General features: G+C 45.8%; 1 protein-coding gene across 4 annotated transcripts in view; it reads right to left on the reverse strand.

Moving 5' to 3' along the window:
- Nucleotides 1-23133, reverse strand: part of LOC137537712 (phosphatidylcholine-sterol acyltransferase-like) — a 71099-nt gene that overhangs the window by 31856 nt on the left and 16110 nt on the right. The window contains exon 1 of one of the 4 annotated variants that reach the window (XM_068259651.1): nucleotides 5305-5361. The exons of 1 other annotated variant lie outside the window; for it this stretch is intronic. In XM_068259651.1, coding sequence (XP_068115752.1) covers nucleotides 5305-5350 — 46 coding nt within the window. In that variant the 5' untranslated portion in view covers nucleotides 5351-5361. Of the gene's footprint in view, nucleotides 1-4386; nucleotides 4551-5304; nucleotides 5362-23133 lie in introns of those variants that run through there. 2 more of the 4 variants (XM_068259653.1, XM_068259652.1) reach the window with 2 other exon arrangements.

Below are 23133 nucleotides of genomic sequence, written 5' to 3' on the forward strand. Positions count from 1 at the left end.
ATAGTATGCCATAACTGCAAAGCAGCAAACATAGCCAACTATGACCATTAAATAATAAATGCAGCAACAGTTACCCCAGACACCACAAAATAAACGCAATGGGCAACATTTCAGCACAAAATAATCGCATTGCGGGCAAACTTGTCAGCATAAAATAAACGCAATGGGGGCTAACATGTCAGTACAAAATAAACGCACTGCGGGCAAACATGTCAGTACAAGATAAACGCACTGCGGGCTAACATGTCAGTACAAAATAAACGCACTGCGGGCAAACATGTCAGTACAAGATAAACGCACTGTGGGCAAACATGTCAGTACAAGATAAACGCACTGCGGGCAAACATGTCAGTACAAGATAAACGCACTGCGGGCAAACATGTCAGTACAAGATAAACGCACTGCGGGCAAACATGTCAGTACAAGATAAACGCACTGCGGGCAAACATGTCAGTACAAGATAAACGCACTGCGGGCAAACATGTCAGTACAAGATAAACGCACTGCGGGCAAACATGTCAGTACAAGATAAACGCACTGCGGGCAAACATGTCAGTACAAAATACACGCAATGCGGCCAAACATGTCAGTACAAGATAAATGCACTGCGGGCAAACATGTCAGTACAAAATACACGCAATGCGGCCAAACACTTCACCTGCAAGAAAAGGCATTTACTCACCTGGCAAAAGACGTCCCCTCACGCAGCCGGCCTCTGGTGCCTCAGGTGCAGCTCCCCCTGGCCTGGACGATGTTCAATCTCCCGCTCAGCCTCTCACAGGCAGAGCAGGGCTACGGCAAGATGGCGTCCGGAGGCGGAGCCCTGTACTGGAGACAAATAGTCTCCAATACAGGGCTCCGCCTCTGGACGCCATCTTCCCGTAGCCCTGCTCTGCCTGTGCCTGCCGGAGGAGAACATTGCAGGCTGGAGCGGGGCTGCGGGGAATGAACTAGCGCAGCGTCTAGTAGACGCTGCGGCTAGTTCATTGTACGGTGGCCAGAGTCCCGAGGCCGGGACGTCCCGCTGCTAAAAGCGGGACGTTTCCCGGGACCTCATGCAGCCTGGGACAGCGCCCCCCGAAGGCGGGACGCGTCCCGGGTAAAGCGGGACGTATGGTCACCGTAGTTAAGATAGTTAAAGAGAGGTAAATCATCTCTTCAGGCCGATGTAGAAATGTGGACGGCGTGAAACGGTCGTCAGGCCACCACTCACCTTTACTACCCACTCTCTTGTCCCACGCACTGATGCAACACCTTTGGATGGGTTTATGAATAAAAGGTCAGTACGCTCAGCAGTTCCCAGATTTATTTATTTACTTGTGTTGGTGATGCAACTGTCTTTCTGCTTGACTTCGTGAGCACGCTGCATGGATCACACACCCGGTGATTAAAGGGGCACTATGGCGAAAAGTTTTAACATTTAAAATACCAACCGACCCACGTCGTAGCATACGCCGCATCTATCTATCTATCTATCTAATAGAGTACGTGCCTCAACCTTGAAGCAAGAAGAAGAAGTACTTTCCATGAGAAAATGTATGCATGCTCAAACACCAAGTTTAACCCTAGCAAGTCTGGCTTACTAAATCTGGCCTAATTGGCTATTCATGATGAGGCAATGCTCATGCAAATATGCATTTGCTTTCACATGCCAAACTATGCAGGGTAAAAAAAAAAACAATACCGCAAAGCGATCACCCTACAGGAATTAGTTCATGTTACATTAGCACTATCCAGGAGCGCCACGGGGAGGCTTCCCAATGCCCTCATACAACCGGGGGGACCACGGGGTCCTAGGCTCTCTCACCGCCTGGGAACCACAGCGGCACCCCGGAGGGGGAGGCTGGGTGGCGCAGGTGACCCCCCAAGCGTGGCCAGCGCTGGGGAGAGCCGTCCGCACCCACCTCCCAATATTAAAAACAGGCACTTACCTTAACGTCCATTGCGTCCTGCTACATGCGCATTAACTTGGGGGCACCACATGAGAAAGGAGTAAAGCATGGGTCACCCCGAGCTTTAGAGCTCAGGGCTGGCTCACATACAGCACTCCAGAGGGGGGGAAGACAGACGCAGACAACTCACTCCAGGGCTCACACCACCAGAGCAAGCCATCCACCACCTGCCTCCAAAGGATACAACTGCAAAAAAATGCTTTCCATGAGAAAATGAATGCGCATGTAGCAGAACGCAATGGATGTTAAGGTAAGTGCCTGTTTTTAATATTGGGAAGTGGGTGCGGGAGGTGGCCACGCTTGGGGGGGTCGTCTGCGCCACCCAGACTCTCCCCCCCCCCCCCCGGAGTGCCTCTGTGGTTCCCAGGCAGTGAGAGAGCCTGGGACCCCGCGCTCCCCCTGGTTGTATGAGGGCATTGGGAATCCCGCCTGCGGCGCTCCTGGATAGTGCTAATGTAGCATGAACTAATTCCCGCAGGGCGACCGCTTTGCGGTATTGGTTTTTTGACCCTGCATAGTTTGGCATGCGAAAGCAAATGCATATTTGCATGAGCATTGCCTCATGAATTGCCAATTAGGCCAGATTTGCTAGGGTTAAACTTGGTGTTTGAGCACGCATACATTTTCTCATGGAAAGCCTACTTCTTCTTCTTGCTTGAAGGTTGAGGCACTTACTCTATTATATATATAGATGTGCAAACATATACAAATAAGTAGTACATTTCTCCCAGAGTAAAATGAGCCATAAATTACTTTTCTCCTATGTTGCTGTCACTTACAGTAGGTAGTAGAAATCTGACAGAAGTGACAGGTTTTGGACTAGTCCATCTCTTCATAGGGGATTCTCAGGGATTTATTTATTTTCAAAAGCACTTAGTGAATGGCAGTTGCTCTGTCCAACTGTCAAAGAACTGTGTAGCGAGCAGGGAGGCTGGCCAGCATCATTGTTTAAAGCCTGTTTAGTGAATATCTTTATAAAGAATAAAAGCCTTGCTGAGAATCCCCTATGAAGAGATGGACTAGTCCAAAACCTGTCACTTCTGTCAGATTTCTACTACCTACTGTAAGTGACAGCAACATAGGAGAAAAGTAATTTATGGCTCATTTTACTCTGGAAAAAAGACTAGAGGACCAGACTAGTGGCACAAAGCAGAGCGAGTGCGTCCCTTGCGGCTGGAAGAACGGCGGTAAGTCTCCGCCCGCTGTTAGCCGCCGAGATTTAAAAATACCGGAGGGGAGAGCCAGGAGGAGGGCCCCAAGGTGAGACCTCCACCCTTCCCCACGCTGTGCACACCGCCCCTTTCACTGGCTGCGCTCCTCCCCTCCTGCTTAGGGTGCTCTGGTGGGCCCCCCCCCCCGACCACGGGCCCTTGGTCCGTGCCTAAATGCCCGAATGGTCAGTCCGCCCCTGTACCTGGCATACTTGTATAACTCCTCTATCTCTACCTTTGTTACTATCACTGTGCTCCTTATATGCACCATGAGGCTGTTATGAAAAGTACCGTATCTTTCAGCATAGAATGATGCCCATATATGGTACAATTAAAGAAAAAAATTTCAAGAGAGAATTTGATTATTCTGTTTAGAATCATTTTCAAGGTACTATACTGTACACGAATGTTCAATCTTTCAGAAAATCCAAGAAAAACGATCAAATATGAAGAAAAAGTTTTTCGGGAAAAATGATCAAAAGTAAAAAAAGAAATTCGATCAAAATGTTTTGTTTGATCGGAAATGACGTGTTTGCGGCATTTCCCGCACTTTTTCTTTAGACGGAACAGGAAGAAGAAATGGCTGTAATAAGAAGAACGTTCGTATAGATTTTGTACTTTATCTGTGGACCCCACTGAACGAGGAGTAACCAAAACCGAAAAGACTGCGGGCAAAGAATTGGTTGCAGAATAAAGACGAGTATTCTCACGTGAGTCTTCTACAAGAATTAAAGGAGAACTGTAGAGAGAGGTATATGGAGGCTGCCATATTTATTTCCATTTAAGCAATACCAGTTACCTGGCTATCCTGCTGATCCTCTGCCTCTAATACTTTCAGCCATAGGCCCCTGAACAAGCATGCAGCAGATCAGGTTTTTCTGACAATTTTGACAGATCTGACAAGATTAGCAGCATGCTTGTTTCTGGTGCTATTCAGACACTGCTGCAGCCAAATAGACCAGCAGGGCTGCCAGGCAACTGGTATTGCTTAAAAGGAAATAAATATGGCAGCCTCCATATAGTTCTCACTACAATTCTCCTTTAAAGGAGAACAACCCAGAAGATTTCTACAAATACTTGAGGATGAACGATGATACTTTTTAGGCTTTAACTTGAAAACATTAAAGGGGCACTACGGCAAAAAATTGTAAAATGTAAAATATGTGCAAACATATACAAATAAGAAGTACGTTTCTCACAGAGTAAAATGAGCCATAAATTACTTTTCTCCTGTGTTGCTGTCACTTACAGTAGGTTGTAGAAATCTGACATAAGTGACAGGTTTTGGACTAGTCCATCTCCTCATAGGGGATTCTCAGCAAGGCTTTTATTCTTTATAAAGATATTCCCTAAAAAGGATTTATACAATAACGCTGGCCAGCCTCCCTGCTCGCTACAGTTTTTTGGCAGTTGGACAGAGCAACTGCCATTCACTAAGTGCTTTTGAAAATAAATCCCTGAGAATCCCCTATGAAGAGATGGACTAGTCCAAAACCTGTTTCTACTACCGACTGTTAGGGCCCTTTTCCACTAGCAATCGCTAGCGTTCACGCTGAACGCTAGCGATTGATGAATCGCAATTACCGGCGATTCCCCGACGTTCGCGGCCGCGATTTTGCTATGCTATGCACTGCATAGCAAAATCGCGGCAAATATCGCTTCGCCGCGCGTTCGCGTTCCTGGCAAAAACGAATCGCGGTAGTGGAAATGACCTACCGCGATTCCTATGTTAAAAAGCAAACCGTAGCGATTGTAAAATCGCTAGCGGTTTGCGTTTTTGCGATTCAGCCAGCGCTGGTGGAAAAGGGCCCTAAGTGACAGCAACATGGCTCATTTTACTCTGGTAAAAATGTACTTCTTATTTGTCTATGTTTGCACATATTTAAAATTTTAAAATTTTTCACTATAGTGCCCCTTTAAACCATTGGTGGAAAAACAAGATACAAATATGCAAACATGAATTATATAGTAAGCTCAATTAGGGTCGGTTCAAACTTGATCGGATGCAGAGCGGAAAAGGTAAGTGCACCCGCAAGGCGCATGTGTACCATCCATTCTGCATCCGCATGCAACAAATACACCCGACCGTTCCGCGTCCGCACGTCCGCTCCTGCGATGATCACGTTCTCATGGCCGCTTACCTGTCCCCCTCGGTTCCTTCAACAGCCTGGAGGTCAGCAGAAACATGAAGCTCTCCGTAGGCTGCAGCAGACCAATGCTCCCTAGCAACAGGGAGAATTTTTATTGGTCCAACATGAACCAATGAGGATTGTCCCTGTTAAGGACTCCCATTGGTCTGAAGATCCCCCAGCCACCAGGACTGAGCCGTGGCGATAGGCGGCAGCAAAATGGGCGACGTGGATGTGGCAACTAGCCTAGTTCTCCTAGGCTTTCATTGGACACATTTTCCCATCCGGTCCGGGAAAACGTGCCAAGTTGGGATACTGTGTTCTGTCTCGCGTTCCGCGGCACACAAATCCGTGTAGGATCCGTGTTTTAGAGCAAGTGGAAGTGGATCCTATTTTTCACATAGGATCCACTTCCTGTGTTTAAACGGAGCTTAAAAAACATCCTGAACGGGTACTTTTTTTCAGGTGTGAACTGACCCTAGCATCATGGCTCCTGCAACACGAGCGCTGTAATTACAGCGCAGATTTGGGCACAGCCGGTTCCACCGCAGTGAGTAACTTCGGTGCCATCAGAAGACGTAGCTGAAGTTACTTTTAACAGTGTCATTACATCATTCCCCACCATCCACGTGGACCTGGAGGGGGAATAGTAATTAACACCGCCGGGACTTGTGCAGGAGCAGGATAAGCCAAATATCGGCTGTATCCTGCGCCCAAGTCTCCTGGCGACTATTTTATATGTATTCCCTGCAACCTCTCTGATAATACACATGTACTCACCTTCCTCCACTACCACTTTACCTTACTCAATTAAAATACTAATCCTTTATAATTTAACATTAAGGTCTCTTTCACAGCGGGACGTTAAAGTCGCACGTTACAAAAAATTATAATGCAGAGTAACGCACAGCAATACAAAGTCTGTGCGACATTCACGGTGCACACGTTGCGTTGTGTGTAACGTGTAGCAATATTTAGAAAGTGCTGCGCACCAAGAGACACATAACGCAGCGCAAAATAACGTCCACTGTCATAACCTACATGCGCTGCGTTAGGGGCACGTTGTGCGACTTTAACGTTGCATCAAACGCAAGGCCCCACTGTGAAAGAGGCCTAAAGCAAAGAAGGGAACGGGGGGGGGGGGGGGGGCGATTGGGGGCAGAACAGGACACAGGGGAGGACTCAATAATTTGGGGAGAAAATCTACAAGACGCCCCTGGACCATGGATGCACCAGGTTTAGTATATTTTTCCCCTGGTTTTTGCCTTCTAAACTTAGGTGCATCTTATAGCCGAAAAATAACAAGTTTGTTGTGTTACACAATGACAATAAAGTCCTTGAATTTTGAATCTTCCCAGAAATGGGTCGATTATGCCACTTTGAGCCCGTTGCACTATACTCCGGTAAAGTTGGGGTGCACAGGGGGTGCAGGGCAATTTTACCATAGCCCAAAAAGAGAGCACCAGCCGATTACTGCCAAACGCATTACAGGGTCACCATGTGCATCGCTATGGTAACGTGTAGTGTAATGTGCATCGCATGGTAACGTGTGGTGTAATGTGCATTGCTATGGTAACGTGTGGTGTAATGTGCATTACCATGGTAATGAATGTGGCGTTAGCTGCTACGTCCAAAATGTTGCTCCCGCTAGTTGCCACGGCCGATCGCACACGCTCCCGTTGCCACCCGTTAGGCCGGAGATCAATGAATGGGAACACAGTTCCCATTCATTGATCGAAGTCCCCGTATGAATGATTGACGCCGTCAATAAGACGGCTCCGTCATTCATAAAGCCGATACTTACACGTCCATATATTGCTTCTGTTATGCGTAGTAAAACTACGCATACGGAAGACAGCTGCGAGGACATCTTGTTGCCAAATAGTAAAATTACATTTAAAAAAAAAACATTAAAAGCCATTTATTTTTACTTTTAAAATTAACCCCTTACCCCCCACACTCTCCAATAATTACACAAAAAAGTTGTAAAAAAGAATATATATATATATATACATAAATTGTTACCTTAGAGCCTGAACATTTTAATATGTATGTCAAAAAGGTATATTACTGTTACTTAAAATTATGGGCTTGTAATTAGTGATGGACGCAAAAATGAAAAAAATGCACCTTTATTTCCAAATAAAATATCGGCGCCATACATTGTGATAGGGACATAATTTAAATGGTGTAATAACCGGGACAAATGGGCGAATAAAATACATGGGTTTTAATTATGGTAGTGTAACGATCGGTGAAGCACAGAGAGGATCTGATTACCGGTGATCTGCAGTATCACTGGGAATACAGATATATACCAGATTATAAGTGATCTGCAGTATCACCGATAATCCGATATACTAGCTAACCTCTGTTCACCTGAGTAGAGTGTAGTGTTTGGTGTAACAGTAACACTTCAAGGACTAGGCCTCAGTGCAGCAAGGAGTACTGCACAAATTCCTTCCGCAGACCTGAGCTCTCCAAGACGGGAGGAGTCAGACTGACAGTAGGAAGGATTGTCTGAAGGTAACCCTCAGGACGAAGGGTCGCTAACAGAGCGAGGAACCGCCTCTAATGGTAAGGTCGGTTCTCGAGGTCAGACAAGCCAGGTCGTACACACACGGACAGATACAGTACAAGATCAGAAGACAAAGGCGGAGTCTAAGTACAGGCAGGGTTCGGCAACGGGGTATCAGATATATCGAGGTACAGAATCAGGAGGCTGAGGCGGAGTCTAGGAACGAGCCGGGGTTCGGCAACAGAGAATCAGAAATATCGAGGTGCAAGATCAGAGTTCAGGAGGATAGTCAGGCAAGCAAGAAGTCATAACAGATAATCACAATTATTAACCTAGTACTTTAAGCTATCAACAGAATCTGGCTAAGTGTAGGATTACAGCTCCAGCTGGTCCCGGCACACTTGCGGATCTGACTACGGATCTGGGTGCTCCCACATATGTGATCGCAACGCCAGACACCAGGGGAATGACCAGCTAGCAGTATATATGCACCTGTACCTCTCCAGCACCTCCCACGGTGCTGGACCAATGAGTGGTGGAGCCAGAGTCAGCTGACCAGCCTGGTCAGCTAACTACCTCTGGCTGTCATATAAACCCTGCCTGAGTGCGCGCGTGCGCGTCACTCTAAATCTAGAGGGACTACGTGTCCCAGCCACACCAGCCCCGCTCTGCGGTATCTCCGCAGCGGGGGCATGCGCGCCAACCGCCACGTCTGACGCGGCGGTTTCTCCGCGCTCCATTGAGTCCTGCACGGAGACAGCCGCCTCATACTGAGAGGAAGCGGCTGCTTCTCCGTGTGTGGCGCCATTATGCGCGGAAATAGCCGCCTGCCGCTGGCTCATGGCGGCGGCTCTTCCGCGTTTTCTCACAGTACACGAGAAGTGGACTCCGGACAGCTCCTTCCAGGTTTTTCTGGGTGTAAAGTGTGAAACTCCCTTTTTAACTCATCGGCATCCCTGGTACCCATTGTCTTTCCTCAATGCCGTATCCTTTCCAAAGCACGAGATATTGTACCGAGTTCTGTACAAGGCGTGAATCTAAAATCTTTTCTACCTCGTACTCAGGTTGGTCATCTACCACCACAGGAGGAGGAGGAGTGGGACCCACATGGACTGCTGGTTTAAGCAGAGATATGTGGAAGGATCTTACCCCACGCATGCTGGCGGGAAGATCAACGGAATAAGTAACATTGTTGATCTTCCTGGCTACTGAAAATGGACCCACAAACCTGGGGCCCAGTTTATCCGAGGGCTGTCTCAGGGTCAAGTGACGAGTGGACACCCAGACCAAGTCTCCTGGCTGAAACTTCCACTCCAATGAGCGTCTTTTGTCAGCCTGACCCTTTTGACTCTGGAATGCCCTTTCCAGATTACTCTTTACCATCCCCCAGATGTCTTTAAATGCCCTGTGCCAGGCTTTCAGGGTTGGAAACGAAGAAGAGACAACTGGCAAGGGGGAGAATTTGGGTGATCTCCCCGTCACTACCTGAAAAGGAGAAAATACGGAGGACGAGTTCTTTAAATTATTTTGAGCAAATTCTGCGAAGGGCAGGAATCTGACCCAATCGTCTTGCGCCTCTGCAGCATAACACCTCAAAAACTGCTCTAAGGACTGATTTATCCTCTCAGTCTGGCCATTAGTCTGTGGATGATAGCCTGATGAGAATGACAGCTTTATGCCCATAAGCTGGCAAAAAGCCTTCCAAAATCGTGAGACAAATTGGACTCCCCTGTCTGAGACTATGTCTTCAGGAATGCCGTGTAATCTGAAGACATGAGTGATGAATAACTCGGCCAATTCCTGAGCCGAGGGGAGTCCTTTCAATGGCACAAAATGGGCCATTTTGCTAAAGCGGTCAACTATCACCCAAATGACTGCCATGCCGTCAGATCTGGGAAGCTCACCCACAAAATCCATGGACAGGTGGGTCCATGGCTCACTCGGGGTGGGCAAAGGCTGCAAGGTACCGACAGGTGCCAGCCGGGAGGGTTTACTCTTGGCACATATCGCACACTCCCTCACGTATTCTTTGCAATCCGCTGCCAAAGAAGGCCACCAGGCGCATCTGGCTACCAGATCCTGTGTTCTAGATGCTCCAGGATGCCCTGCATTCTTATGCGCTTGGAACATTTCTAAAACCTGGAGGCGAAACGGCAGAGGAACGAACAGAACCCCTGCGGGCTTCCCTTCCGGGATGTCCTGCTGAAAGGGAATCAAAGTCTCCCTCCAATCCTCCCAAGTTTCAGTTGCTGCCAGTATCAACCTCTGGGGAACAATGGTCTCTGGAACGGAGGGCTGTGCTGTCTCTGACTCGAAGCATCTGGATAAAGCATCCGCCTTAACATTCTTGCTACCCGGGGTGTACGTAATAATGAAACTGAACCTAGAGAAGAATAACGACCATCGAGCCTGACGAGGGCTCAACCTCTTAGCCCCCTCGATGTACTCTAAGTTTTTGTGATCGGTGTAAACCGTGATGGTATGCTCAGCTCCCTCTAACCAATGTCGCCATTCCTCGAAAGCCAATTTAATGGCCAGGAGCTCCCTGTTGCCAATATCGTAATTCTTCTCTGCAGGGGAGAACCTACGAGAGAAATAAGCACACGAGTGCATTCTACCCTGCAGGCCTGACCGCTGAGACAGCACAGCCCCCACCCCAACCTCCGAGGCATCCACCTCCACAATGAACGGGAAAGACGTATCCACATGTCTGAGGATGGGTGCTGAACAGAATAGGCCCTTCAGGGTGGCAAAAGCATGTAAAGCCTCAGGAGACCAGTGAGCGGTATCTGCCCCTTTCTTAGTGAGACTGGTAAGGGGAGAAATGACCGTGGAGTACCCCTTTATGAACCTTCTATAATAGTTGGCGAAGCCAAGAAAGCGCTGCAGGGACTTCAACCCAACCGGCTGTGGCCACTCCAGCACAGCGGAGACCTTGGCAGGATCCATAGACAGGCCCGTGGTGGAAATTATGTACCCTAAGAACGCGACAGATGTTACTTCGAAGATGCACTTCTCAAGCTTTGCGTATAACGAGTTCTACCTTAACTGATTCAAAACAAACCTCACATGGTTTCTATGTTCAGAGAGGTTGTTGGAGAAGATAAGGATATCGTCTAGGACCTAGGTAGACTAGAACGAATTTCCCCAACACCTCCCTGAAGACCTCGTTAATGAGTTCCTGGAAAACGGCCGGGGCATTACATAGCCGGAAGGGCATCACCAGGTACTCATAATGCCCGTCTGGTGTATTAAAGGCCGTTTTCCATTCATCGCCCTTTCTTATGCGTATCAAGTTGTACGCGCCCCGCAAATCTAGTTTAGAAAAAATCTTGGCGTCGATAATCTGTGTGAACAAATCGTCTATCAACGGCAGCGGATAGCGATTTTTTACTGTATTTCTGTTAAGGCCGCGGTAATCAATGCAGGGTCGCAGACCTCCATCTTTCTTTTTAACAAAAAAGAAACCTGCCCCAGCAGGCGACCGGGACGGGTGAATGAAACCCTTGGCCAAGTTTTCACGGATGTAATCCTGCATGGCCAATTTTTCGGGCCCTGACAAATTGTACAAATGACCCCGGGGGGGTACACAACCTGAACGGAGATCGATGGGACAATCGAAAGGGGGCAATTTGTCAGCTGCCTTGGGACAGAACACATCGGAATATTCAGAGTACTGGTCTGATACCCCTCCCACCTGAATTCTGGTTTGCCCCAATGTCAACTTTCCCAAACAATGTTGAAAACAACGAGGTGACCAGGTGGTTAACTGACCTGTGGCCTAGTCTATTTGAGGTGAATGGACTTGCAACCACGGCATGCCTAGGATAATAGTGGAGGTTGACATTTTTAACACAAAAAACGGTAATTGTTCCCCATGCAGTACCCCTATGGTGACCTACACCTCCGGAGTCTGCGACAGAGCACGATTCCGTTGCAGAGGGGAATTGTCTACTGCCGTGACCTGAATGGGGAATCTCACAGGGGTGAGGGGAATACCCAACTTCTGAGCAAACTCAAAGTTCATAAAATTCGCCGCTGAGCCAGAATCAATAAAAGCCTCAGTGGCCACAGACTTGTTCTCCCATGTAATTGTACAGGGGAGAAGCAATTTTTTCTCTTTAAGGGGTGAAAATTGTGTGCCTAGGGTGTCACCCCCCACTACTCCTAGGCAAACTCGTTTCCCGACTTGTTAGGGCAGTTTCGCACCCTATGCCCTGCTTCTGCATAGTATAGACACAGTTGTTCCGTCATTCTCCGCCTTCGCTCCACCTGGGTCAGTTTTGATCGACCAATCTGCATTGGCTCGGGTGAAGGCAAGGCCGGAGAAGGTGAGCCAGATGGAGATGGCGTTACTAGGGGTGCAGCGGAAGGTGCCGCATAAGATGTCACCCTGACACGGTGACTACCCCGAGTCTGCCTCTGATGGCGTAACCGTCGGTCGACTCGAATGGCCGATGTGATGGCCTCATCGACTGTCTTGGGCTCGGGTAAGGTCAACATTAGGTCGGAGACCTCCTCCGACAACCCAGACAGAAAGTAATCCATCAGAGCGTAGGTGTCAAATCTGGCGGTAACTGACCACCTACGAAACTCTGCCGCATAATCCTCGACCGAGCCTCTGCCTTGTCGCAACAGTTTGAGCTTCCGCTCAGAAGTTGCCGCCAGGTCAGGGTCATCATATATTACTGCCATGGCCTTAAAAAATTCCTCTACCGAGGTCAGAGCTGTATCTGTGGGAGGCAGGTTGTATGCCCAAGACTGGGAATCACCAGTTAACAGGGTTTTAATAAAAATGACCCGTTGGGTCTCAGTCCCCGAGGATCGGGGTCTCAACTCGAAATATGACAACACTCTACTCTTAAAATTCCGGAAGTCAGACTTGTGACCGGAAAATTTGTCTGGTACGGGCATCCGTATGTCATCACTAGGAGGGGATCGCACCGAATCAACTGACGTCTGAAGGGTTTGCACAGAGCCTGTTAGGGCATCAATTAAAGCTTTGTGCTGGCCCAGTGCTTGATGGATAGTATCCACCGAAGTGGCAAGCACAGTCAGAGGGTCAGCGCGTGCGTCCATCTGTTTATGGGTCTGGCGTTCTGTAACGATCGGTGAAGCACAGAGAGGATCTGATTACCGGTGATCTGCAGTATCACTGGGAATACAGATATATACCAGATTATAAGTGATCTGCAGTCTCACCGATAATCCAATATACTAGCTAACCTCTGTTCACCTGAGTAGAGTGTAGTGTTTGGTGTAACAGTAACACTTCAAGGACTAGGCCTCAGTGCAGCAAGGAGTACTGCACAGATTCCTTCCGCAGACCTGAGCTCTCCAAGACGGGAGGAGTCAGACTGACAGTAGGAAGGATTGTCTGAAGGTAACCCTCAGGACGAAGGGTCGCTAACAGAGCGAGGAACCGCCTCTAATGGTAAGGTCGGTTCTCGAGGTCAGACAAGCCAGGTCGTACACACACGGACAGATACAGTACAAGATCAGAAGACAAAGGCGGAGTCTAAGTACAGGCAGGGTTCGGCAACGGGGTATCAGATATATCGAGGTACAGAATCAGGAGGCTGAGGCGGAGTCTAGGAACGAGCCGGGGTTCGGCAACAGAGAATCAGAAATATCGAGGTGCAAGATCAGAGTTCAGGAGGATAGTCAGGCAAGCAAGAAGTCATAACAAATAATCACAATCAACCTAGTACTTTAAAGAGTAACTGTCAGGCTGCAGAAGCTAATTTAAACCTCTATTCTCCTGTGTTAAACAGTTTAGAAGGAAGCCCAAAAGCTATTAGTGAAGATAAAAATCTCAGTTACCTTTGATGTGTGCTTATCAGCAAGTCTGTTATTCTTAAGAAGACGCAAGCCGCATACCATACTGCAAAGCATTCTGGGGCTCTCCCCTCGGCTGCTAATGAGACGTTACAGCAGCTTGTAATCGCGTAGCACTGATAAATCTCGGGCAGACTACACTGCAGGAGTCAGCTATTGTTCCTAGCCACATGGCTCATTAATATTCACTGCACACTGTGTTATTTAGTACAAGCTTATCTGTGATCAGGAAGCAGGCAGGACATGACGACACATTTGACAGAAAAACATGGAGCCTGCCATGAGCTGTCAGGAGCATCTATCTCTGCATATACTATATACAAATTCTGTGAAATCCAAACGTGGACAGTGAAATGCATATGTAATGTAAGTACAGCCAATCTTTAGCTACTGATATATGTGTTTATTTTCTCTGAGACCTTATACCTAACAGCTCCTCTTTAAGCTATCAACAGAATCTAGCTAAGTGTAGGATTACAGCTCCAGCTGGTCCCGGCACATTTGCGGATCTGACTACTGATCTGGGTGCTCCCACATATGTGATCGCAACGCCAGACACCAGGGGAATGACCAGCTAGCAGTATATATGCACCTCTACCTCTCCAGCACCTCCCATGGTGCTGGACCAATGAGTGGTGGAGCCAGAGTCAGCTGACCAGCCTGGTCAGCTGACAACCTCTGGCTGTCATATAAACCCTGCCTGTGTGCGCGCGTCACTCTAAATCTAGAGGGACTACGTGTCCCAGCCACACCAGCCCCGCTCTGCGGTATCTCCGCAGCGGGGGCATGCGCGCCAACCGCCGCGTCTGACGCGGCGATTTCTCCGCGCTCCATTGAGTCCTGCACGGAGACAGCCGCCTCATACTGAGAGGAGGCGGCTGCTTCTCCGTGTGTGGCGCCATTATGCGCGGAAAGAGCCGCCTGCCGCTGGCTCATGGCGGCGGCTCTTCCGCGTTTTCTCACAGGTAGCATGTATAATTTCAAACTATAATGTCCGAAAACTGAGAAATAATGATTTTTTTCCATTTTTTTTCTTAATACTTCTGTAAAAATGGATTTATAATAAAATAATTCTTAGCAAAATGTACCACCCAAAGAAAGCCTAAATGGTGGCAGAAAAAAACAAGATACAGATCATTTCAATGTGATAAGTAGTGATAAAGTTATTGGAGAATGAATAGGAGGTGAAAGTTGCTTGGATGCAGAAGGTGAAAAAACACTGAAGGCTGAAGTGGTTAATGGAATTTACTGCAACAGGTCCTTTTTCTCTTCAGATACAATCATACAATCCAACATTCTGGTCGACAAAATTCTGTATTCCAGTCGACAACAGACTCGTGTCCAGCAATTATCTCCACGTACTGTGTGGTTTTCTGTATAATTTGATTGTAAAAATCTGATTGAATGATCGTATCTGAGGAAAATATTGTACTATAATTGGGGCCCTTTTAATTTTCTCTCTGTTTAGGCTGCAATTTTCCCGGCCCTAACGTCAGAGGAGAACTGCTCATTACTGTATGAGCACCGCACCTGTTACCAGGGTAATGCGTGCGTTGCTATGGTATCCGAAGGAGGGATGAATCACGAGTTAACCATTTAAGGATGACGCTAGTTGAAATTTACACCCTGTTTTGATGCTGTTGTGGCTGCCAGGGCGTAGATTTCAACTCACCACCACCGCGCGAACTCGCCGCCCGATCGCGTTGCTATCTCCCCACTGCAGCTCACTCGTCATGTGAGCCAGCCAGGCTCCTGACCCTGTCATCAATGTAAGCAACTTCCATTGGCTTACATTGATGGACGGGGTCAGGAGCCAATGAAAGCGTCTCCTGACCGGCTCACATGACTCTGCAGTCACAGAGATGGCAGAGTCGGTGGCCTGTGGTTCCCGCCGTGCGGCGTGGATAGCGGTTGCAGCAGGTATGTGTGGTGATTCGTCGATATTCTGCCGTTTTTTGTACCAGCAATCTCTGGTCCTTAAAGGGAACCAGAGATGAACGTTTCACACAAAATAAACATATCAGTCGATAGCTTGTAAAGAATAAATGCTCTACCTGATAATTTTGCCGCTCTGGTGTTCCTTTTTGAGTGTTTTTTATCCATTATTGCTCCAGGAAATATCCAATATGGCCACCGGCTCATATGCCTTCTGCTTCCAGGTTATAAACTGTCCTGGATGTGCTGTCTAGGCTATATGAGACTATGCTGCTATCTAGGCTAAATGCAGCCTTTCATCTATGTGCTTTCATTTTGTATTATGTGCTGTAGGAAGTGTCTCTCATAGGAATGAAACTGCAGTCATCATCAGTATCTATGCAGACAGAGTGCACACAGAGCACACAGGGATCATATTACAGCCACAGAGCTTCTCTGTCAGCAAGAGCAGCCCCTCCCAGTCATCACAGCTCTCAGTATGCAAAGCAGGAAATCTGAGCCAGGAGGGGGAAGGCTTGGGCTTGAAAAAACTTCACAGAAGAGTGACTCAGCTATAATGATTCCAGGTCAAACCTCGACTGAATAGTCAGTGGATTCTTATCACAGCTGCTAATAGACTAATTAAGCAGATAACAATGAAACTAAAAGCAGGGTAGGTGTTTACTGTCATGTTCCCACTGATAAATGTAATAAAATACATGAGGGTGCTTCATCCAAGAGAAACTCCGACCAAGAATTGAACTTTATCCCAATCAGTAGCTGATACCCCCTTTTACATGAGAAATCTATTCCTTTTCACAAACAGACCATCAGGGGTCGCTGTATGACTGATATTGTGGTGAAACCCCTCCCACAAGAAGCTCTGAGTACAGTGGTACTTCTGGCAGTTTCCTGTCTGGGAACCTTGTTGCATTGTGGGAAATAGCTGTTTACAGCTGTTTCCAACTGTCCAAAAAGCATGCAGCAGCTACATCACCTGCCAGCAGTAAAAATGTCACCATGTGATGTCAGAATGTAAATTAGGGATTTAAAAGATTTTACAATAGGCAAACCCTGACTAAATCATTTATACATAATTATTGTAAAAATGAAGCACTTTTTTTTTTATTACATTATTTTCACTGGAGTTCCTCTTTAAGGGGCAGAGACTGCTGGTTAATAATCATCCCTGAGATATGTTTTGTGAATCAGCCCCACAATCTTTCATGACGGGTAAGATGCTGCTTGACTGCTTAGCTAAGTAAGGAACTATGCTGACTGGCTGAAATGGATGAGGTCACACTATGTGCTTATCTGAGAATTCAGACTGCGCTTGAAGGTTTCAAAGGTTGGAAAAAAGTCAAACAGATTAGAGTTCATGTTCTCAGGCACCACAGAACACCCAGATAGCTCAGGGGGACGCTGAACCACAAAGGAATTATAGGGGGCTAAAAGAGAGCGGTTCCGGGTCACAATGAGCTATCTGGGTGTTCTGCTGGTCCAAGCCCTATCCCATAGAAAAGGAAGGGAGACCCCGAGAGCCCGGTATAGTGTAGTATGTACTGGAAATTGTGGAAATGAGAGGTAAGTATAAGATTATACTCACAAGTCTGGGTTACCGTAGAGGTAACCACTGTGCAGGCAGGCGGGGAGTATTTGACCTGTCCCCACTCAGGATTAAGAAGTCGCTCTCTGTAGTTCAGAAAAAGGGGTCAATTCCCCTCCACCAGGGGTGGACTCAATAATTCCTACAATGGTACAGAGGCGCCAGTAGTGTAAAATTTTTGATAAAAGGTTTAAAAATAGGGAGGCCAGTTGTGGACTTACCTTCCCAATGTAGACACAAGATAATGTTGTTGTTTTTCAACAAAATTAATTTATTCACATACTCCAAAACAGTGCAACACGTTTCGTGGGCACATCCCACTTCATCAGGCTATAGAGAGGAGTATAACAACTCTTGTATTGGGTAGATCAGCTAAGCTCAGGGTAGACAGAGGCGCTAAGCTGATCTACCCGATACAAAAGTTGTTATACTCCTCTCTATAGCCTGATGAAGTAGGATGGGCCCACGAAACGCGTTGCACTGTTTTGGAATATGTGAATAAATTAATTTTGTTGAAAAAAATCAACATTATCTTGTGTCTACATTGGCGAGGTAAGTCCACCACTGGCCTCCCTATTTTTAAACCTTTTATCAAAATTTTACACTAATGGTGCCTCTGTACCATTGGGGAACCTGGGCAATTGCCCCGTGGCCCTGAACGCTGCCAGACCCCTGCAAAGTTTTTGGCTGCATAGTAACTCACCTCTCCCGGCGGTTGTTCCACTAGTCTGTACTTCCTGTCTTCAGCCCTGCTGGCCCCACCTTCTCAGAGACCTGGCCAGGGGTCATTACATAATAACACGGGACAGGTCACGGAGTGGAGGAGCCTCTACAAGGATGAAGCCGAGAGCGCACAAACTGATGGAGCAGTGCGCACGGTTGGACAGGTGAGTCGCTATGCAAGGGAGCACAATAAAGCTGGTGGGGGAGATCGGGGGATGGAGTGGGGGGTTGGTAGCCAGATCAGGGGCCCTGAAGGGTGAGTTTGCTACCAGTTGGGGAGGGGTGTCAGGGGGGATTCCAGGTTATTTTTGCCTTGTTCCCATAGAGCCATATCATTCCCTGCCACACACTGATTAGGACAAAAAGTCTGACCTGAGGAAGGGCTCCGCCCGAAACATGTAGTGTGTCTCCACTGATGTTGCTGCATTCAGCCCTTTGAGTACCGTGTCCTTTCTTTCGATTTGTTGCTTGATACCATAGAGCCATATCAATCCCTGCCATGCACTCCTTAGGATCAAAAGTCATTTATAAGCTATAGCCTGAGCCTCACTATATACCAGCGGTTCTGTATGTGCAGCCTGGCTTTCAGGGGAATAAAAAGATGATTTGCATATTCAGGAGTGATGCATCATGGGAAACCACTTTCACTTAAACTGAATTATTTCAAATAACTTCTGTTTTAAAGGACAACTTGGAGGCTGCCAAATTTAACTACTTTAGCCTTTTGGACTTTGCTACTGTGTCCAAAAGGCTGCGGCTGCGTGCTCCTGCGCGCGTTCCAGTGCCACCGCCGGTTATCCCGGAGATCAATGAATGGGATCATGTTTCCCATTCATTAATCTAAGTCCCCGGTAGAAAGAGCGACAGCTTCTTTGGAAAAAAAAGGTTTCACGTCCTCCCTATACCTCCTGGAAGCGAGAGCGCTTGTTTACAGGACTACAGAAGAAAAAATTTGACTGTAGCCATCTTGTGGCCAAGTAGTAAAACTACATCTACATACATTTTTTTCATTAAATAAACATAATTTGTTACATTTAACATTTACCTCCCACACCAAAAATTACCCAAATAATATTATTAATTAAAAAAAATTACAATTATAAAACAAACAAAACATTAATAGTTACCTAAGGGTCTGAACTTTTTTTTTTACTATGCATGTGAAGAGAGTATATTACTATTATTTTTTAAATTATAAGCTTGTAAATAGTGATGGACGAAAAAATGCAACATTATTTCCAAATAAAATATTGGCGCCATACATTGTGATAGGGACATAATTTAAATTGTGTAATAACCGTAACCGGGACAAATGGGCAAAAAACATACATTGGGTTTAATTATGGTAGCATGTATTATTTTAAAGCTATAATGGTCAAAAAACTGAGAAATAATGATTTTTTTTCCTCTTTTTTTTTTTTTTTGTGTGAAATATTCCCGTTAAAATGCATTTAGAAAAAAATAATTCTTAGCACCCAAAGAAAGCCTAATTGGTAATGGAAAAAAACTAAATATAGATCAATTAATTTTAATAAGTAGTGATAAAGTTATTGGTGAATGAATGGTAGGTAAAAATTGCTTGGACGCATAAGGTGAAAAAACACTGAAGGCTGAACTGGTTAAGCAATACCACTTGCCTGGCTGTCCTCCTGATCCTCTGCCAAAAATACTTTTATCCATAGACCCTGAACAAGCATGCAGCAGATCATAATTTTTCTGACACCATTGTCAGATCTGACAAGATTAGCTGCATGCTTGTTTCTGGTGTTATTCAGACAATACTGCAGCCAAATAGATTAGCAGAGCTGCCAGGCAACTGGTATTGTTTAACCACATCACCACTGAGGGCTTTTACCCCTTGAGCACCAGAGCAATTTTCACCTTTCAGCGCTCCTTCCATTCATTTGTCTATAACTTTATGATTACTTATCACAATGAAATGAACTATATCTTGTTTTTTTGCCACCAATTAGGCTTTCTTTAGGTGGGACATTATGCCAAGAATTATTTTATTCTAAATATGTTTTAATGGGAAAATAGGAAAAATGTGGGAAAAAATTCATTATTTTTCAGTTTTCGGCCATTATAGTTTTTAAATAATGCATGTTACTGTAATTAAAACCCATGAAATGTATTTGCCCATTTGTCCTGGTTATAAAACAGTTTAAATTATGTCCCTATCACAATGTTTGGCGCCAATATTTTATTTGGAAATAAAGGTGCATTTTTTTCAGTTTTGCGTCCATCCCTAATTACAAGCCCATAGTTTATAAAGTAACAGTGTTGTACCCTCCTGACATAAAAATTTAAAAAGTTCAGTCCCTAAGGTAACTATTTATGTATTTTTTTTAATTGTACATTTTTTAATTTTTTTTTAATTACAAAAAAAAAAAAAAGGGGAGTGTGGGAGGTAATGAGTTAATTTTTTGTGTATAAGTAATGATTTGTATGTAAAAAATCCTTTAGGGTGTAGTTTTACTATTTGGCCACAAGATGGCAACAGTAACTTTTTGTTTAATGCAACCTCCAAGCGTCCTTCCTGACGCTTGGAGGAAGTACTAGGAGGCTGGGTAAGTTTTTTTTTTCACAATGATCGCGCTGCATAGCCGAAAAGCAGCGGATCATTGCGGGGCTCAGATCAACAAACGGGAATGGCAGCGTGTTTACAAGCAGGAGTGCGAGCTAGAGCGAGCGGGAGCACGGACAGCGGCGGGAGCGCGGAAAGTACGGATTTCTCCGTACCTGGGGGTGAAAGGATGGAAAAAGGGACGGAGAAATTCGTACGGGCGGGGGTAAAGTGGTTAAAGAGGAACTATAGTGAAAACAATACAATAAATAAAATAGCTTTTTTTTTTTTTTTTTTTTTACAATATTCATTCAGGCCTGGTGCACACCGCAAAACGCTAGTGGTTTTTGAAACGCTTTTTCTTATTTTTATGAAGTGTTTTGTGTAGCGTTTTTTAGCTTTTTTGTGTAGCAGATTAATATATTGTTACAGTAAAAGCTGTTACTGAACAGCTACTGTAACAAGAACGCCGGCAAAACCGCTCTGATCTAGCGTTTTCCAGAGCGGTTTGCGTTTTTCCTATACTTTACATTGGAGGCAGAAACGCCTCAGAAATCAAAAAAATGCCTCACCCCGGGAGTATGCGTTTCTGGAAAACGCCTCCTGCTCTGGTGTGCACCAGCCCATTGAAATACATTACCCTAGCGGATCCGCACCCGCAAGCGGATCGCAAACCGCTACAAAACCCGCTTGGTGTGCACCAGCCCTTATAGATTATTTAGTCAGTGTTTGCCCATTGTCTCAATTCAGCTGTCCTTTAATGGTAAAAAAATAATGTTCAGCGTTGTCAAGCGTGGGAGAGATCCGGTATGTGAGAGGAGGAGGAGACAGGGATGGAGGAGAAGAAAAGACCATTTATAGAGTGCAGTGTGCAGTTAGGATGTGGTCTTGTAGGAAATGCAGAGATAGCTAGAGATTGATTTATATAGTAGCATGATCTTCCATATCGCTGTACAATATAATGACAAGACTTTGTTGCAGAAGACTAGAAGACTAAGGGAGCACAATGTATGTATGACAATTCCTACAGATTATTCTCCAATCAATATACAGAAACTGCAAGAAACAATAGGCGAGGGAGCGCTGCACTTGCAGGCTTGCAATCTATGGGGACAGGGAAGAACATAAGCAGTGGGGTAGAGAACAAGCTGTATATGGACAGTGAATTCCACAGTGGCGGTCAATGCCAACAGCGGGGCCCTTGTGTGGAATAAATGTAGGGGAGGGTCTATACAAGTGGGTGTGGTTATAACAGATCATGGGTGGATCCAAAAATTGTCAGTAACATAAAAGTGTGTGAACGTGGGCTGCATTCTGTAGGCACTGGATAAGGCCTCTTTCACAGTGAGACGTTAAAGTCGCACGTTAGAAAAGGTTTTAACGCAGACTAACGCCCAGCAATACTAGGTCTATGCGACATTCACAGTGCACACATTGCGTTTGTGTGTAACGTGTAGCAATATTTAGAAAGTGCTGCATGCTGTGCGTTATACACGTTATTAGCTGCATTACACTGTTTGCACATGCTCAGTAATGACCTGGAAGCATACTTTTCATTGCCTGTATGCTCTACTGTATGCGACGATAACAGGGCATTAAGTTGCGTTGTGCCATTTTTGGGATGTTGCGTTATTAGTTTGCGTTGCGACTTTAACGTTGCATCAAAACGCAACGTCCTACTGTGAAAGTAGCTTTAATGTAGAACATATTTATAAGTGTCACATAAATATCTATTCATTATGTCGCATACATGACTGGGCCACAAGCAATTATCACCGCTCCTCCTGCAGCAGTGTCACACACGGCAGTGGCGGCACTACACCTGGGACACGCTGGGGCACTGCCCCCCCAAGAATCAGTGTACCCCTGAGCTCCCCCCTGCTCAGTAACATACAGCTAACTGTCTCCAGGCTCCAGCGGTATACACTGAACAGGATAGGGTCTGTAAAAACTCTCCCTGTCAGCCTGAGTCTATGTAGACGTAACCAAAGGTCTTGTCTATTTGCCATAAATGCCTCACAATCCTTACAAGATCCACTGTAATTCATGTATGTGGATGACACTTATATTTTCAAAAATAATCTCTACCTTCTGATGTTCATTGTAAGCAAGGCGTTCTAACATTGTCAGTCAACACTCATTAGCGGAACACTTACTGTTTTTCTTTTAAGTTAGCCACTAACCGGTATCATTCTAATTCAAAGCTCTGTCTGTCTATCTGCTGAATACACTTTACATACTTAGTAGTGCATACGGTAGATTATTGTTGGGTATATTTTTTTTCTATCATGAGCCCAAATGAGTCCCACCGGCCAGCCATTATCCCCGCTTTGTGCCCCTCCAAAAATGTAAATCTGGAGCCGCCATTGACACACGTCCTGAGAAAAGAGATGAAAACTTTGAAATGGTCAAAAAACCTACAATACATTATTATTATTATTATTATACATCTGCATAACACTAATATCTTCCATAGTGCTTTTTACAGAGTTCACATTCATGTTGTTGTGAAATTCCACAAATCAATCTATTGGAAGTAAAGTATTGGTTTGTGGTATTTCGAAAAACAATGTCACTGACTGTCCTCAGAGGAGCTCACAATGTAATCCTACCATAGTCATAGTGTAATGTCCTACCATATTATTATTATGTATTTATATAGCACTGACATCTCCT

The sequence above is a fragment of the Hyperolius riggenbachi genome, chromosome 11, assembly GCF_040937935.1.
Source record: "Hyperolius riggenbachi isolate aHypRig1 chromosome 11, aHypRig1.pri, whole genome shotgun sequence".
In the NCBI taxonomy this organism is placed as follows: domain Eukaryota; kingdom Metazoa; phylum Chordata; class Amphibia; order Anura; family Hyperoliidae; genus Hyperolius; species Hyperolius riggenbachi.